Here is a 19,901-nt window from a genome sequence, read left to right as displayed (position 1 = left end):
CCATACTGTCTTACGCTAAGAAGGCCATTGGACTCTAAGTATCTGATAAGATGATGGTTAACCATACTCTCCACAACCTTGGAGAGGGCGGAGCATATCGCAATTGACCGATAATTCGTATGGTTGTTCGCCCCACCTTTTTTGGGGATGGGCTGAACGTTCGCAACCTTCCGCACGGTAAGCAAGGTTGAAAGGTTGCGTACAAAATAAAATGTAATCCAGATAAGAATTTTGCAGTTCAACCTGTGTGATTTAATCCCATTATTGTGACTGAAACTTCAAGCTGTGACTAAAACATCAAGCTGCGACTGAAACTTGAAGGTAGAGGCACTTGGGGGGGTAGAGCAGGGCTTCGAACTTCAATCACAATAATCTCAATTAAGTTTTATTGCAAAATACTAAAATAAAGATTTTGTAAAAAAACCTAGAGCCTAGAGCCAAGTATTGAATTCGACCTTTCGCGCAAATAACTGTCAAAACGCATCATAAAAAATGGTGAGGAAGAAAATACGAACGAATTCCGAAGAAGTGGTACTGAGTTCTATGAGCAAAATAGTAGTGACATGTCGATGCGTCAGTATAAATTTCAGTTCAATGCTCACGAAATGGGAACCAATCAGCTCTGCTTCAAAGGCATCATTAAAAAATGGTGAGGAAGAAAATACGAACGAATACCGAAGAAGTGGTACTGAGTTCTATGAGCAAAATAGTAGCGACATGTCGCTGCGTCAGTATAAATTTCAGTTCAATGCTCACGAAAAGGGAACCAATCAACTCTGCTTCAATGCCGTTGCCTCTGTTTGTTTTATTGTGTGACTTTTCTTTGTCTTATGGCAAGAATTTAATAGGCATTTCGATGCGAATGAAGTCAGTACTGGGCTTAAACTAGAAAAATCACGGCTACGCCCAGGCAAAAATATTTATGTAACTTTGTGTTTGGATCAGAACTTGTTGTTTTTTGTGGATTTGATAAAAAATTTTTCTTAGCCTAACACGAGAATACTCTAAAGTTACATTTTACTTAAACTAGCATTCACATCTCGAAAATTTAATAACAAAACATAAACTAAAAAATAATTTTAAAGGTCGAGGAATAAGGCAATAGTCGTAGAATTTCAAAACAGCATGCTACATCTAAGGATTCGGGGACCAATGATCCCATTCTTGTATTTCGTTGTACAATAGCAACCCGGGGCTCTGTGTTGAGATGACTTGAGAACCAGCGAATAATTCGTAATGTGAATCCAGAACTCCCTTTTCAACGCCACATTTCAAAAGCTGTTTAGCCACATCCAATGCTTTCCGTGGGGGTTTTTTGGCTGTAAGAGAGCAGATAAGACATTGATACTAGTTAATGTTCTTGGAATCTCATAATTTCAACGGTGAATACCACTAAAGTCTCCTATGAAAGCTATACCAGTGCCATTGCGATTGTAACCATATGTATGCGCACCCGTCACATACCATCCAGTGCCCTCGTAAACAAGTCCATCATTGCCGATAAGAAAGCTGAAAATGAAATTCATGGAAAATAATTAACATATCATAACAAACGCTTAAGGGGATTTTTCTTAGAACTCGCTGGTTCGCACACTGCAGATTATTGTTAATCGAATAAACATCTTAATGAACATAACAAAAATTTTTAAGTAATAGATGCAAATAGGGGAATGTATGGAAATGATCACTTAAATAATGGAATTGACCCCGATTTTCATTTTCACAAATCAACTAAGGATCACAGCTTAAGGCAACTCAGGCCCGCTACCATAAAATGGAGCGTTTATTTATTTTGGCCTTCCGTTTGCAGCGTACTGATTAAATTTATTTCCGACCTCATAAAGCATGTGTATTTTTGATCGCAGTAAACGTGCCAGCTGAAACCACGTTACAATATTCAACAATATAGATAATGAGCGAAACAAGGTACACATTAGTTTTAGTCCATTGACAGGTTAAGTTCAAAGGTGTGTTATAACCCATTATAGCCTATCGACATAGACCCGTATGGACTGATCGTACTTTTTATTGTTAAAATATTAAAAAGGTGTCATTTTTCATCCCATTCATCCTATTACGCCTAATTTGGTACTGTGAATTGTATACGAAACTAGCTGAGCCGAGCTCTTTAACTTTATATGGAACAAAATTATCCATTGAATATTAATTTTCGACAATTAAAAAGCTTTTAGTAAAATACCATGCTACGAAAATAGTATATGCATATCGCTTGACTAACCCTATAACAATATAAGTGCCTTTATTTGAACCCCAAATGATCTTTATTGGACTACGAATTCGCTCGGAGGGTTGAATGCCATTTAAATTTGGATGTTAGATATACTCTATTCTTAAAAGACTTTTTTTGAGCTCGATATTCTTATGATGTCCGATTTAGGGGTGTTTTCAGATTGAGGTCCCCCAAACACTTAAACCTCAAAATATTTCAGCATCGTGCTCTATTCTAATATATCTTTATATCATTTATTTGAACCCCATATTGCCATTGGCCTGGAAATTGGGTATTAAAATTTTTCCAATCTCAAACACCTAATTGCAAAAGTCAGCAAATATGTCCGGTTTGGAGGTGTGGGCCCTAAAAACTATCACTTTCATGCTCCACTGTCTTGAAGTTTCAAATTGTCTTGGAGAGCAAATACGTCCTATTTTGGGGTTGCTATGGTGGTGGGACGTCCCCTAGACAGTTGGTCGAGAATGTTGATATTAGATTCGAGGTCTACTCCCAAATGCCTTTCATTCGAGCCCCATATTTCCATAGTCGGCAAATATGACCGCTTTGGGGGATAGGCCGCCACTCAGTGACTTGGCCTTATAATTATATATCAGTTTCATGTTCTTCCCTAAAATACCTCGTATTTGAGCCGCATATTGCAATGGTTAGCAAATACTTCTTATTTGGGTGGGGTTATGGCGGTGGGTTGGCCCCATAGACACTTTTTCCCGAATATTTATATCAGATTCGTGCTTTACTGCCAAAGACCTTTCATTTGAGCCCCATATTGCTATGGTCGTGGGGGATGTTTTTGGGGAGCGGCAGCAACTCAAACACTTGGCCCCGCATTTGCATATCAGATTCGTATTCTACCCACAAATACTTTTTATTTAAGTCCCATATTGCCACGGTCAGTAATTAAGTGCTATTTGGGGGGTGTTTTGGGGAAGGGTGGACCCCCAGAAACTTAGTCCGACATTTGGATATCAGATTCGCATTCTACTCGCAAATACCTCTGATTTGAATCCCATATTGCCATGGTCGCTAAATATGTCCGATTTAGGGGTGTTTCGGGGGTTGGGGTGGTGGTCCCCCAAACACTTCGTACGACGGTTGTATATCGGGAACGATTTCTAATCTTAAATACCTTTAATTTGAGTCCCATATTGTAGCGATTGGTCTATACATATATTTGGTAGGTTTTGGTGTGGGATGGCCCCCTAAGTATCCCAGCTAAATTTTGACACCGAATTTTTGTTTTTAGGTTACCATAAGAGAGCACACAAAATTTCGCTTAAATCGCATCTCTATGATCGGGCGTTTCTAAAAATTAGGGTAAGGGGGAGGGTACGTCTCCCTTTAGATATCAAAAAATTTAGTACCCTATTTTCTCCACGGGATCATTATGCATCAAGAAAATCGGTTCAGCCGTTTTTGAGTCTATAAGATTTTTATAAATAAGAAGATATTGATATTGTTGCCGTCAAGAATTCATAAAAGGTATATTTATTATCAGATTTCGCTGGAATTTTGTACAGAGAGTTGTACTACAAACATCGACACCCATGCACCCGAAATAGGGCTATTGGTGCTAGATTTATTTACCCGAATCCGAACTGAATTTCTGGAGATCATAAAAGACTTCCGTATGTGAATATATTTGCTATTGAAGCTGTATGGACAAGCATTAAAGTTTTTATACTCGTATACACACGCTTACCACGCAATTTTGTTGGCAGCACTTCGAAATGTCCATTTCCGTCCCTAAAAAGTATATATAAGGGACAAAAAAATGAATGCATATAGCATCTGCTTTGTAAACAGAAGGTTCTTGGTTCAATAATCGGCTGGGACAAAAGGTTGAGTTTTATTTAATTTATAATTGCAATGTTTCATATTAAATCTGTATTCTTCACAATAGCTGAGCAATTGATAGCGTGGGAATGGGAGATAGGCGGAAATAAATGGGTTGAGTAATTAAGATGTGTCCAATTGAATGCTCCGCAGTGTTCGGAAAAAGCGATTTTCTTCTCAAAAATTTTATCTTTCATTTACAATCCTCTTTAGTTCATAGTTTACCTGTGGAAAGTTGAAAGTGGACGAATTTCGTTGCTATAAAGAAATTGTTGAACTCGCAACGAGCATATTATTATTCAGCGCCGTAGGAAGTTCAATATTTCCCAAATTTAGTTAATTTTAACTAGTGTTGAGGTTTAACATTTTTTGAGTGTAACTGTTTTTCATTCCGTTTGTAAATCCTCTATATAAAGGTCTGACGCCATAAAGCATGTATAATCTTGATCGTTATAATATTCTAAGTTTCTATGTCCGTTCGTCGAAGGCACAATAACTATCGAACAAGTAAAGCACGCCGCTCGAAGTTTTGCACAAATACTTCTAATTTTTACAGGACGGTTGGGATTGGAAATGGAGAAAATCGGTATACGATTATACCCCTATCATACGATTACATTTTTTATAAGCTTCATAAGACATATCCGTTGGTGTAATGCTATCTTGTTCCATATACTACATTATTCATTTTGAGATAAACGCACTTGAAGTTTGTAAAATGTATTGAAATAAGGCATATTTGGCATATTTACACGTAATCACATCACAATAAGCGATTCTAACTCAAACAAGTAAAAGCGTGATATGTTTGGTCGTCCGAATCTTGGGAGTCCACCACCATGGAATCTGCGAAAAATTTATACAGAATAAATTTAGCTGAATTGTTTAATTTTATTCTACATAACAAACTTCTGTCAAACCTGCAAAAATTAAAGCTTCTAGGGACCGAACAAGGATGATCGAGAGACCAGTTTACATGGGAGCAATATCAGGTTATAGACTGATTTGGACTGTATTTGGCACAGTTATTGGAAGTTGTAAGAGAACACCGTATGCAAAATATCAGCCAAATCGGACAAAAATTGCGGCCAGGAAAGACTTAAGAAGTCAAATCGGGAGATCGGTTTATATGGGAACTATATCAGGCTATAGACCGATTTAGACCGTCCTTAGCACAGTTGTTGAAAGTCTAACAAAATACTACATGCTCAATTTCAGCCAAATCGGGCAAAAATTGCGGCTTGCAAGGGCTCAAGAAGTCAAATCGGGAGATCGGTTTATATGGGAGCTATATCAGGTTATAGACTGATTTGGACCGTATTTAGCACAGTTGTTCGAAGTTACAGAACACCGCATGCAAATCTTCAGCCAAATCGGAAAAATATTGCGGCTTGCGGCGAGCGATATCAGGTTATAGACCGATTAAGACTGTACATGACACAGTTTTTGGAAGTCATAACAAAACACTATGTGCAAAAGTTTTAACTAAATCGGACGAAAATTGCGGCTTCCAGTGGTTCAAGAAGTCAAATCGGGAGATCGGTTTATATGGAAGCTATATCTAAATCTGCCGATATAGCCCATTTGCAAACCCCAAAGACCTACATCGATATTAAGTATCTGTGCAAAATATCAAGGGGTTAGCTTTACGCATTCGACCTCTTTGTGATTTTGAAATAGAAATAGATGGTGGTGGGTATAATAGGAGCTCCCCGCTTTTAAGAACTCTGAAAAGATCAAGCCAGTCCTCCCTCAATGAAGACTTCAGATATTATTCTATGGAAGGAACAGGTACGAAAGAGGTGCGCACGGCCCCTGAGTCTTCATGGAGTACCATGACTTCCAAGAGGACGCCACGGCCATCTCGGAAGCGAAAGATGGTCGCTGAAAAACGTAAGAAGCGCCCTCTTACGCCAAATTGGCCAGGAAGCACAACAGATACGAGTAGACTCATGGAGTCATCAATATCAACAGTGCGTCCGGTAGAATTTCAACAGATCATCAGTCCCAAGTGTCGAAACTGGGTAATGAGCAGATTTTGGAACATGTGTTAAACCGTGGAGTGGGTATACCTTCTGTACAAATTAGCTGCGAATATAGAGGCGACATTTGATGCTGCGGAATGTAGTGGTTTCCCATTCCCTTGGAGGACGCAAAGCATGGAGAAAGTTAAGCCAAGGTTTGGTCGCGGAGAGATCTTACACAGGACAGAGAAGGAGATCGGAGCTCTCTTGGTGATGGGCCTTAACCAAGCCTGAAGGACAAGTTTGGCTAAGACTAAAGACATGGCGTTCTAATTATCTATGGCTGTCTTTTTCAAGATTGATTAGACTAGGATGTGGAAAGATCCTTATATTAAAACATCATGCAGTGTATTAACATCAGTGTGTATATTAAAACATCATGCAGGAGACTCAACAAAGCCTAAGAAACAGGGAGCCGATGATGAGACCATCACCGACTCCTAAGAAGCCCATTCACTGAAGAACCACAGTCAATATGCACCATCTGATGGAAAAATCAGCAAGGGCAAGAATCATATTGCCTTAGTTCAGGAGCGGACGACCCGGCACAGGACGATCCGGAACAATGGACTGAACCGTGCCAACAACCAATTATTTTATGCAAAAAATGGAACTCAGTCGTTAAAATTTGAGTTGTTATCGTCGGACGAAACAGTGCTGAGACAATGAGGCGGTGGAGCATACCTGGCATCACTTTATCTGACTTTCGATATGTGGAGGAGGTTTAAGAGGTAACAATATGTTAGAAAAATTCAGGATTGAAACACTCCTTGTCGGACCATCGCTATATTAGGTTTAGAATAACACGCCAGTGAGGAATCAATAAAGCTTCCGGAATAAGAAGAAAACCAACTGGACAAATTTGGAAGACTACTCAAGAAGAGAAAGTCTTGGACAAGATGCTTTAGTTGTCTACGCATAGAAGACATTGACGACATTATCAACAGGATTACCACTGCAAAGTGGGGCCTTTCGAAGATAGATGGAAAGAAAATTCATCCAAGAAAACCCCTGGACGACAGAGACGTCTGCAGTCTTTGTAACAGCGCAATTGGTAAAAAGGAGCATTTTATTGGGATGTGTATTACACAAGGCTTAAGGAATATAGTAAAATTATCGAGCGGCAAAACGTGAAAGCTTTTCTGCGAATAGGTCTCCTGAAAGCTTTTCTGCGAATAGGTCGAAATCAGTCCTCTGGCCTTCACGGCTAAATCGTCTATCCTTTCATTTCCCCTTACTAGTTACTAGTATAACTTGTCTGTTCGGGGCTGAATTCAAATATGGACCTGCGTTGCTCATTTGTCATCCGAGGTGTTCCAACCGGAATAACTAGATTACGTAGTATTCTCAAGTATTATGGCGGTGCGTTTAATAAGTGTGTATGAACTTCGGTTTGCCCTTGTTAGTTACAAAAAAAGTAACAAATATAGAAAGAATAATCTTAAGGGCTATAGTTGTCTTCGCTTACAAATACTAAAGTATGGATGGGTAACTCACTTGTAGCCAATGTCATCATAATCCAATGTGTTGATATGGTAATGCTGAATATTTTGTAAAATCTCAGCACACTCTAAAAAGGTAGAACACTCAGGCGTCACCGTATGATGAATAATTACATATTTGACAGGAACTGGACGATAATCAATATCTGTACTTAACTTTCCACCCCATTGACGTTTAAGTTTTATACGCGGGCAATCGGGGGTCTTCGAACTTCTTTGGCCATAGCCATCGCAAATTGCAAAACGAACAGCGCAAATAAAAGCCAAACAAACAAATAAATATTTAAACATTTTTAATACTTCAGGTGTCCCGGAATATGTTTATCGTCCAGAAGCACAAGTCCAACTAAATTGAGATGCTGAATGTATAAGCTTTTCATGTTATTCATTATGGCGAGTATTGATAAGATTGTCGTGATTCTCTTGAGTATAGCCTCTTCTACAATCGAATTTGTGCTACGGTAGAGTTCATTCATTCACAGTTGCAACGTACCGAAGTCTGAATATAATAAAGAGTGGTTAATTGTAGACACAATTAACCACTAGTTAAGTAGTCCAAAAATATAGATTTTTTTTTTATCTAAATTGGTGGAAAATAATTAAAAGTACTTAATTGTGTTCCTATGAAGACCCGAACTGTTATTACGAATAAAAATCAGTGAGTTGATAATGATATTAAAGTATTACAGTCTTATTCACAAATCTTAATATAGATTGGAAATAGGTTTATTTGAAAGATTTTCTTTATAGAACTGTCAAATAAACCTATTTCAAATCAACATTAAGTTTTGTGAATAAGGCTGTTAATATGTAGAAGAGATTGTACGTTTTTGAACACCTGAACTTTTTAATGATAACAAGCTTGCGAGGAATCAGACCACTTCTAGAATAAATATGAAATAGCTTATTTTAGTCACACATTTTAAGAGACATTGAATACGAAGATACTTGGAGACACATACACCATCATTCCGGTTGTCGAAAGCGTAGTCGAAATTCGAAACTTTTGTAAAACGGTATTATGGTTGTCGAAGACGAACCATCTAATATTACAGTTTTGGTATTACGTATGTCGAATCCGACTATAAAATTTGACAAAAACTGTCGATCGGAATTTTCATTACTCCTGGTTTTACAAAAGCGTAGTGCCTACTTCAAATCATGCACTGGGTCGGTTCGTATGGGAGGTATATCAGATTATAGACCGATTTGGAACCCATAATTTCCAAGAATGTTGGAAGTGTTACCGGAAGTCAGCGTGAAAGAATTTCAATCAAATCCGACAATGAATTCGCTGGAGCCCCTTGACTCAAGAATGGTCCGATTTGGACCATATCGCTATAAGTCCAAATAACACATATCTTACAACTCATAATAGAAGTCGACGTGCAAATTTTCACCACAATTCGTTAAAAATTGCGTCCTCTAGAGCTATATAATGTTAAAGGCTGATTTGAACCAATATAAGCACGGATGGTAGGGTGCAAAACAAAACACCACATACAAAATTTCTGCCAAATTGGATAATTATTGCGCCCTTTGGAGGCTTAAGAAGAGAAATCGGTTTAACACGGTTTATACACGGAAATAATCTTGCTTTAATTTAGAAAATTGTAAACTTAACAAAAAAAAAAAAAAAAAAATGCTAAAATCGGTCTTATAAACGATTTTGCAATTTACATTTATGACAAGCTGAATAATTCAATTAAAGCGGTTATCAACACAACAATTAAATATATTGGAAAATTGTTTATTCTTTTGAAAACACTTTTAACTGACCCTAATAAAATAAGTAATTTGTATTTTTTCCATAAATAAACCATTTGTTACTTCAGTCGATTAATTGCGGAAACAAAATTAAATGTAGTGCGTTAAAATATTTGTACTTTGTATTAAGAATAAAAAACTAATTAGTATAGCAAGTGAAGAGGGTCTCAATGGTACAACTATAGGGATCTCATTGATTAACAAAATCATTTAGTTTATACATTGTTGCATGGGCACTAAGTGGGTGACGAAAGAATCCAATTCAACTTTCTCAACTGTGATTTTACATTTTTTACTGCTGTTAAGAGGCTTCAAACCTAAGCCATAAAAAGATCGCTATACGCAGGTAGATGGGATATTTCCAAAGGGTTAAAGCTAGAATCATGAAACTATTTGGTACTTTATTTGGAAATTAAATTAGAGCTCCGAATTTTGGAACTTTGGTACACTTTGGCGGCCATAATTGGGTGACTATAAGACTTTTTGAAATTTGTACATTTAGGTACTAAAAGTGTTCGGCCGGACCGAATCTTGGATCGCATTTGTCGAGTTCAAAAAAAAGGATAAAAGAAAAGATTTGCTCTCCTATTAGAGCGATATCAAGATATAGTCCGTTTCGGACCACAATTAAATTATATGTTAGAGACCCAAGTAAAATGTCAGCCAATTCGAATAAGAATTGCGCCCTTTGGGGGCTCAAGAAGTAAAATAGAGAGATCGATTTACATGGGATCTGTATCAGGCTATAGACCGATTCAGACCATAATAAACACGTTTGTTAATGGTCATAAGAGGATCCGTCGTACAAAATTTCATGCAAATCGATAATATTGGGTTGCCCAAAAAGTAATTGCGGATTTTTCATATAGTCGGCGTTGACAAATTTTTTCACAGCTTGTGACTCTGTAATTGCATTCTTTCTTCTGTCAGTTATCAGCTGTTACTTTTAGTTTGCTTTAGAAAAAAGTGTAAAAAAAGTATATTTGATTGAAGTTCATTCTAAGTTTTATTAAAAATGCATTTACTTTCTTTTAAAAAATCCGCAATTTCTTTTTGGGCAACCCAATAGTTGCCGTCTCTAGAGGCTCAAGAAGTCAAGATCCCTGATCGGTTTATATGACAGCTATATCAGGTTATGCACCGAATTGAACCATACTTGGCACAGTTGTTGGATATCATAACAAAACACGTCATGCAAAATGTCATTCGAATCGGATAAGAATTGCGCCCTCTAGTGGCTCAAGTAGTCAAGACCCAAGATCGGTTTATATGACAGCTTTATCAGGTTATTGACTAATTTGAACCATACTTGGCACAGTTGTTGGATATCATAGCAAAACACGTCGTGCAAAATTTCATTCAAATCGGATAAGAATCGCGCCCTCCAGAGGCTCAAGTAGTCAAGACCCAAGATCGGTTTATATGACAGCTTTATCAAAACATGGACCGATATGGCCCATTTACAATCCCAACCGACCTACACTAATGAGAAGTATTTGTAAAAATTTTCAAGCGGCTAGCTTTACTCCTTCTAAAGTTAGCGTGCTTTCGACAGACAGACGGATGGACGGACGGACATGGCTAGATTGACATAAAATGTATATACTTTATACAATAAATATATATACTTTATGGGGTCTCAGACGACTATTTCGAGTAGTTACAAACAGAATGACTAAATTAGTATACCCCCATCCTATGGGGAAGGGTATAAAAAGGTACTAAATACGTGAACTTTGTACAGAGCGGATGGATAGAGGTAGAATTTTGAAATTTGACCTAAAAGACATCTGGTGCAAAAGGATGGGGATAAATAGTACTGGTAACGGGAGAAGATGTACGTTTAGTACCGCAATTGGTACCATTTGGTAATTTCTTGACATGTGCTAAGGTCTGAAATTTGGTATGTAGGTACAACTAAGGAATATATGATGGGTGGCAAAAAAATCTATTAAAAATTCGTATATTTTGGTACCGTTTGGTACTTTATTTACAGATGGAGCTATTGTAGAATTCAGGTATCAATAGGAAAATATGATGAGTGACTAGATCTTTTTATAATTCGTAGATTTAGGTACCAATATTGGTACCATTTGGTACTTTCTGTGCAGATTAAGCTAGAGGGCTGAAATTTAAAATGTACGTAACACTTAGAAATAAATGATGACCGACTAAATGTTTTTTTCGAAATTGTAACATTTTGGTATCAAACTTGGTAGATGGAGCTAGAGGTCCGACATTTGTGATGTAGGTACAAATTAGAAATAAATGATGGATGTCTAAATGTTCTATTCAAAATTGAACTTCTTGGTACCAAAATTGCTACTATTTTGTACTTTCTGTTTAGATGGTTCTCGAAGTCTGGAATTTGGCATGTAGGTATAACTAAGAAATATATAGTAGGTGACTAAATGATCTATCAAGCAATCGTACATTTTGGTACCATTTGGTACTTTCTATTCAGATGGAGCTAGAGATCCGAAGTTTGGGATGTAGGTACAACTAAGAAATAAATGATGGATGACTTAATGATCTAGTCACTACTCGCACATTTTGGTACTTTCTTCACAGACGGAGTTAGAGATCTGAAATTTGGCATGTTTGACATCTAAGAGGTATATGAGTGGTGACAAAATGATCTATTAAAAAATCATACATGTTGGTACCAAAATTGCCATTACCATTTGGTAATTTCTTTATAGATGGAACTAGATATCTGAAATTCAGCATGTAGTAACAACTAGGAAAGAAATCATGGACTAAATGATCTTTTAACAATACATGCATTTTGGTACCAAAATTGGTATCATTTGATACCATTTTTACAGATGAAACCAGAGGTGTGAAATTAGGCATGTAGGTACAACTAGGAAAAATGGGATGGGTGCCTAAATGATACATTAAAATTCGTGCATTTTGGTACCAAAAGTGCAAAAGATTACGAAAAAGCTTATCTTCGCATACAACGATCAGAGAAAGCTAGAATTCAGATATTTGACAACCATTTTCGCAGTCTTAACAAAAATACGACATGTGGAAGGAAACATCCTCATTGGGGTTTAATTGTTTCCTTGAATATATATATATATATATATATATATATATATATATATATATATATATATATATATATATATATATATATATATATATATATATATATATATATATATATATATATATATATATATATATATATATATATATATATATATATATATATATATATCCTCATTGGGGTTTAATTGTTTCCTTGAACATATATATATATATATATATATATATATATATATATATATATATATATATATATATATATAGGGCGACTATAAGATATTTTTAGTACACAATACACAATACAATCTAGTGAGTACATAATACAATCTATCTCTTTGCAAAAACAGATACATATGGTTTATGTTGTTAAATAAAAATTTTAATAAGTGCAATTAAAATTTTTTTAGACATTAGTCTTTCATCCGATCTCATATCATGGTTCAACGGTAAATGGTATTTCAATGTCAACAATTATCAAAGCAATTAATAACTTTGTTAAAAATATTTTTATAAATCAACACCATGTTTAATTGGTCAAATTTAAGTCAATATATTTTTTGTGTATAGGAGCTATTGAGATTAGGTATATCTCCCATATAAACTGGTCGCTAGAATTTCTTTGTTCGGTTGCTAAAAGCTTTAATTTTTGCTGGTTTGACAGAAGTTTGGTATGTATAATAAAATGATGCCCTTCAACTAAATTTATTTTGTATAAATTTTTGGCAGAATCGATGTTGGTGGATTCCCAAGATTCGGCCCGGCCAAACATAGCAAGCTTTTACTTGTTTATTCTATTAATGACTGTACAAAAAGAATTTGTGTTTATTTGTTTGTTTTGTTTGCTTGTTTGTTCCGTATAGACTCAAAAACTGCTTAAATGATTTTCTTTTCTTTCACAGATGGTGGAAATGATCCAGTGGTGAAAAAAGGGCACTTCATTTTTTGATATATGAGTGGGGGCGGACCCTCCCCTTACCCTAATTTTCAGAAGCGGCTGATCTCGGAGATGGGTGGTGCAATTTAAGCGAAATTTTTTTTATTCGCTTATAGTAACCTAAAAACAAAAACTGAGTATCCAAATTTCGGATGGGGTACCAAGGGGGCCGTCCCACCCCCAAAACTACCAAATGTATATATTAACCAATCACGACAATATGGGACTCAAATGAAAGGTTTTTAAGTTTCGAAAACGAATTTGAAATCGACAAAATCTACAATTCTGCTTAGTTACATACCCATTGAACCAAAAATGAGTTTCATTTTTCAAAGGAAGAAGCGCGCGATGATGTTTTACAGCACGCATTTTGATAATAAAATTTAATAATTTGCAAGCGTTGTTTGTTTGTAAGGCGATTCATAGTTATTTATAGACCAAACTGAAGATGTTTGACAGTGAAATACAACACGAAACGTGCGTGATCTGTTTAAACCAGTGTAGACAAAAATATAATAGCTTTAAAACCACCCTTTATAATTAAAATCAATATAATGAAATGCTTCAAATAAGCACAAACATGAAGTTTTTTTATTAAGTCTATAGATAATAAATATCCTAAGTACTATATACATTTATAAATTCTTATTACATGACACTAAGAAAATATACATAACATTATATAAAAACTTATTGTTTAAATGGAATATAATATTTCTTCTTAATATGTCCCGATTCTCAGTTACGTTTATGATATTATATAACTTGTTGAATTGATAGCATATACGACGAAAAGGATCACTGTTTGCACAGACATCTACAACTTTTATGTAGTATAACTACTTTTACTTTTGCACTTATAAATACTACCATACTTAACACAGAGAAGAAACAACTATAATGCTTTTCCGGATGTAAATGACAATAACAGATTTGGTTAAAGTCACTGATTGTTGCAGTACTGACTAAATCAGAAATTGTATGCATATGACTTAAATCGGAGTTGAGCTAAGTCTTTGTTTCTGCTCCGTTAGGAATTTTCAAATAATAAGTAGTTGATACAACAACTAGAAGCAAAACAAATTAAAACAATGCAGATGATTTGCTCAACCAATAGATTAATTATAAACTTCTTCATTTAATGCTTTCAATAGTATCGTAATCAGGTTAACTACTGAACAAAGAAAATTACTGAAAATGACTAATATATGGTGCTGACAATTAAAAATTATTTACCATTATCATCAATTTATACCTATAATCGACCTCCTACCAATGATTTCTCTGGGTGTATATTTTGATATAGCCCCCATATAGACCAATCTGCCGACTTAAGGTCTTAGGCGCACAAAAGACACATTATAAGTGTTGCTATTATCCGATTTTTCTGAAAATTGAGACAGTGAGTTGTGTTAGACTACTCGACAAGCTTCTTCAGTTTGGCACATATATGTCCAGATTTGGATATAGCTGCCATATGGACCGATCTCTCGATTTAAGGTTTTGGGCCCCTAAAATTCGCGTTTATTGTCTGATTTTGTTGCAATTTGGGACTGTGAGTTGAGTTACGCCCTTCAAAATTTTTTTTTAATTTGGCCGAGATCGGTTCAGTTTTGGATATAGCTGCCATACAGTTCGATCTCTTGACTTAAGGTTTTGGCCCCATAAAAGGCTCTTTTATTATCCAATTTCGCTGAAAATTGACACAGTGACTTAGGTTAGGCTATTTGATATGTGTGTTTTATATAGTTCAGATCGGTCTATATTTGGCGACTTGTGTTTATTAGACCACTCAATGTTCGTGGCGAATTTGGTCCCAATCGGACCATATTTGGACATAGCTGGACATTCATAAATAATGAATTTTTAGAGATGGGCTATGGGTAAATACCCAAAAGGTATTTACCCTATAAATTAGTTAAAAATCCGGGTATTTACCCATTCATACCCAAAAGCAAAAAAGTTTAGATGATTTCGAATTTTTTGTACGTAAACCTGATCTTCTGATCCCATAAAATCGGATTTTAGTTACATATAGACGCTATATGGACGGACCAAATACGGTCTGATCTGGACGATGTTCGACACAAAGGTGTAGAGGTCTATCAAAACGCACTGTTTTAAATTTCATCAAAATCGGATGAAAAAGGCTCCATTTATGGGCTCAATACTCTATATCGGGAGATCGGTCTATATGGCAGCTGTATCAGAATATGGTCCGATCTAGACGATATTCAACAAAACTCACTGTGCCTAATTTCATCGAAATAGGATGAAAATTGCTCCTTTTATTGGCTCATTACACTATATCAGGCATCGGTCTATATGGCAGCTATATCCAAATATACTCCGATCTAGACCACATTTGCCAGGAATGGGTAGGGGTCTACCAGAACACAATGTGCCAAACTTCTTCCAATTCGGGTAATAAATGAACCTTTTATGGTCTCAATACACTATATCGGGAGATCGGTCGGTCGGTCTATAGGGTATATAGTCCGATCTGAACCACACTTCACAAAAATGAGTACGAGTCTACCAGAACTCACCGTGCCAAATTTCGTCCAAATCGGATGAAAAATGACTAATTTATTGCCTCAAGACTTTAAGTCTAGAAATCGCTCCATATAGCGGTTATATATAATTAAAATCCGATTTTATGAAATCTGAAGATCAGGTTTATACGAAATCATCAAAATTTTTTTGCAAAATGTTTTTACACCCAAGATATCTGAAATTTTTAAATACCCAAAAAAGGTCCAAGCGTTGGGTATTTATCCGGTAGAAACCCATCCCTATGAATTTTTCACCGGATTATAACGAAAAGTGGGTATTCAAAGTTCGGTCCGGCCGAACTAAATACCTTTTTACTTGTTTTATAATGCGTATTGACAGTTGTTCGTGCGAAAATTCGAAGTCAGTACTAGGCTTTAGAACGAAACATTACACAGTTACAATAAAAGTAAAACTTTTAAATAAAAGTATTTGTATTCGTAATACGTTCCAAACGTTTTATTTTTTGCTGAGTGTATAGAAATACAATTAAGTTTTAATAAGATGAAATATTTTTTTAATTTAAAATTCATAAGTAACATTCCAATTTAAGGAAATTGTTTAGAATTGACCAGTGATCTGATGTTTAACATATAGAAATATTGTTGTTAAAGATAAATGAGCATTAGAACATTGGCAACTTAGTACATTTCTTGAGTGTAAGCTGATTTAATTCTGTATCTTTAAGGCCTATAATGTAAACTTTATTTTATCTTTGTAAGTTTTAAATTTTAGATTTAGCGATTGTGACGTATAAATATTTACTCATTTCTTGATATTCTCCGAGGAGGATGAGGAGACCAGTGATTCCAATCCTGAATTTCATTATACAACATCAAACCAGGACTTTTAGTGGCAGATAGCTGCATTGCTCCAAATAATTCGTAATTCGGATCCAGGACACCAATTTCCGTACCACAGCTCAACAGCCTTTTGGCAGATCTCAAAGCTTTTCGAGAAGGCAATTTTTCTACAAAAAAAATTTAATTATATCTAAGCCACGTTTTACTTTAACCTCATTTAAGTTACTTCTAAAATCGCCTATGAAAGCTATACCGATACCATTTTCATTATAGCCATGTGTAAAAGCGCCTTTAATGTACCAGCCAGTGCCTTCATATACAATGCCATCATTGCCTATCAGAAAGCTGTAAATCAGATTTAGAAATCAGGTTTTAGAAGTATTAGAAATATTATCATAAACCACAGATATGAGAAGGCAAATTTCGTCTCAATTAAGAAATTTGTACATTGAATTAAAAAATCCCTAAGGAAGATAATAAATTTGTATTATTAACAAACCGTTTGAATTTATGACAAGTTTAATAATCAATTCAAAACTGTTATTCAAATATTCCTAAAGGATTCCTAATGTGATGTTAAAGAATAGGGGTCAGGTTTCTCACTTGTCAATGAGTGCTGTCCAGTTAAAATGATAGGATTGCCTTTTTATTGCCGAGTCCGAAAAGCATGCCGCAGAGCGACACCTCTTTGAGGAAAAGCTCACAAATGTCCCTAGTGGACTCAAGTACTATCTGGTTTGGCTGAGTTTTTATGCCTTCTAACAGCCATGGCAACTACGGTCCGTAACATAGCAGAGCTCCTATACATTTGAAAAAATCATCCAATTAACGTATGCCATGCGATCCATGGTGGAGGGAATATAATATTCTGACGGTCGAACTTTTATTTTTACTTCTTTTTGATATAAAACTAAGAAAATATTAACGAGGCAAAATATTAAACATCGTAGCGTTTTTAGGTTTTTTCGTCACTTACTTGTAGCCGATATCGTTGAGATCTAATGTCGTTAAATGGTGGTGTTGCATGTTTTGTAAAATGTCTGCGCACTGCAAGAAATTGGTACACTCTTTGGTCACCGTGTGATGAATCACGACATATTTGACGGCCACAGGACGATGTTTTATAACGCGGCTGAATTTTCCACCCCACTGTCGTTTCAATTTTATAGATGGACAATTTGGATTTTTGTCATTGCCCTCTGTCACTATTGCCTTAGCATCACAGATCAGATGAAACACAATAAGTAGAACAAAGTTCAAGCGAAGTAAAAGTGTCATTGAAATGGAGACCGACAGTCACCGCGCTGATTGCAATTGCGAATTAAAATAAAGTTCGAAGTGTCTGTAGTGACTTTTTATAATGATTTTTTATAGCTGTGGTGAATGAATGCAGAATAAATGGCACATTGGAGGATATGGTTTTTTAAATTTATAATGGTATCTACGCACATGCTATATGCTGAGCGAATGACAATATACCAGGGGAGTTCTTTCATGGATGTCATTTTCCTGAAAAAGTATTTCTGGTCAGGGAATAACTCGCATATTCAGCTGGACTGATTGCATACATGGCCATTTCTTCATTGTCGACGGGTTGGACGTCGTTTTTCCCCCCGGGACCGTCTAAATTGGATGGGTGCGATATGGCAGAACTCTTCATCGAATTTCCTTGAAATTAGGGAATCATATAGGCTGATGCAATGAGAGATATGCTAAAAAGTTGCGCTTGAATGCGAATCTTGTTCTTCAAGAGATTGTCCCGAAGAATATTTTCTGAAAAAGATTTTCAGAACTATCTACTGAATAACAAGAATCGCATTCAAACACAACTTTTTAGCATACCCTCATTGTTGTTATTTAAATTTTTGTGGTTTACTCCTCTCGAGATAATGAAGTAAATCCCCTATGCTGTGTTTAAAATATCTGTTAGGGATACAAATATTTTTGCTGTATATTGTAAATCACATACTATAATTTTAAAAATAACCAATTTTATTTTCATATCTTCTATTATACATATATAAGTTATTTTGTATGTCTAAAGCGCTTCACAGCGGTACAAACGGCAAAAAATGGAAATAAGTCTACATATTTTTATATGTTGATCTTAGCGGTACAAAATGTTATAGACATTTGTAGAGGAGGACAAGGCTTTTAGGAAAGGAAACAAATTTTAGAAAAATTGGAACATACCTAATTGTGGTTTTCAGAGAAAAAAAAACAAACATTTGTAATGGACCTACAGCTAAAGATCGACTTAAAACTTTTCTCAATACCTCCACTTTGTGAAAACAGAAAGATATGATAATGATGTCCAATGTTTGCGAAAACTTAAAGGAAATGGGAGTATCTTTTTTGAACAATTTTGCAAATTTGTTAAAAAAAATATTGCTCATATTGAAATCTGTGTCATTTTAAATGGCTAAAATTGTTGACAAGATTCGTTTTTTTATTTGTTCGTACATATACTGTCACATTTTCAAGTTTATAGCTCAAAAATTGGCGGAATTACTTAAAACACCCAGAAAAAAACTTAGTAAAAATTTTGACATTTGAAAATTAAACGTCCTCTTTAACGGTACATAATGGCATGATGCATTATGCATGATATTTAGATTTCGTCAAGAGTCCTAAATTATGCAAATCGGTTCAGTAGACCAAAAGGGTCCCCAGAAGGTTGGAAAAGTTAAAAAATGGTCAACTTTGATACAGTGTATCTCATCCTGTATTATAGATATGTAAGACTATGTCCTCCTCTAAAAATGTCTGGAACAATTTGTACGGCTAAGATCAACAGATACAATTTGAAGACTTATTTCCAATTTTTTTCCGTTTGGCCCACTATGCGATTGTTTGCATAGTTTTTCCCAATTTTTGGAACATTTTAGAATTCCATGGTTGTGATGTCATTGTAATCCATAAATTTAATATATATATAAAGATATGGAGGCCCCCGTAGCGCAGAGGTTAGCATGTCCGCCTATGACGCTGAACGTCGGGTTCAAATCCTGGCGAGACCATCAGAAAGAAAATTTTTCAGCGGTGGTTTTCAGCTCCTAATGCTGGCAACATTTGTGAGGTAATATATCACTACCCGGCTTTCGCGTCCAACAGATACCAGTAATTAGGTGGAGACACAATATCAGACATGAACCAGCTTAGGGGAGTGGCATT

At 35.7% G+C, this 19,901-nt stretch overlaps 2 protein-coding genes across 2 annotated transcripts in view; one reads left to right on the top strand and one right to left on the bottom strand.

The window, feature by feature from the left end:
- Positions 1–775: 775 nt before the first annotated feature.
- Positions 776–18,495, bottom strand: LOC106081423 (peptidoglycan-recognition protein LF). Its single transcript, XM_013243361.2, has 6 exons — positions 17,704–18,495; positions 16,954–17,072; positions 16,690–16,894; positions 7,609–7,932; positions 1,391–1,509; positions 776–1,319 (listed from the first exon to the last, which is right to left on the bottom strand). The coding sequence occupies exons 1-6, from the start codon at positions 18,003–18,005 to the stop codon at positions 1,135–1,137; spliced, it is 1,254 nt and encodes a 417-aa protein (XP_013098815.2). The 5' UTR covers positions 18,006–18,495; the 3' UTR covers positions 776–1,134.
- Positions 8,069–19,901, top strand: part of LOC106081420 (uncharacterized) — a 334,294-nt gene continuing 322,461 nt past the window's right edge. The window contains exon 1 of the mRNA XM_059367670.1: positions 8,069–8,271. The gene's annotated coding sequence lies outside the window, so the exon portion shown is untranslated. The remainder of the gene's footprint in view (positions 8,272–19,901) is intronic.

Source organism: Stomoxys calcitrans, chromosome 4 (genome assembly GCF_963082655.1).
Source record: "Stomoxys calcitrans chromosome 4, idStoCalc2.1, whole genome shotgun sequence".
Taxonomy (NCBI): Eukaryota; Metazoa; Arthropoda; class Insecta; order Diptera; family Muscidae; genus Stomoxys; species Stomoxys calcitrans.
The sequence above is the reverse complement of the archived record's forward strand: the minus strand, read 5'-3'. Positions and strand labels throughout refer to the sequence as shown.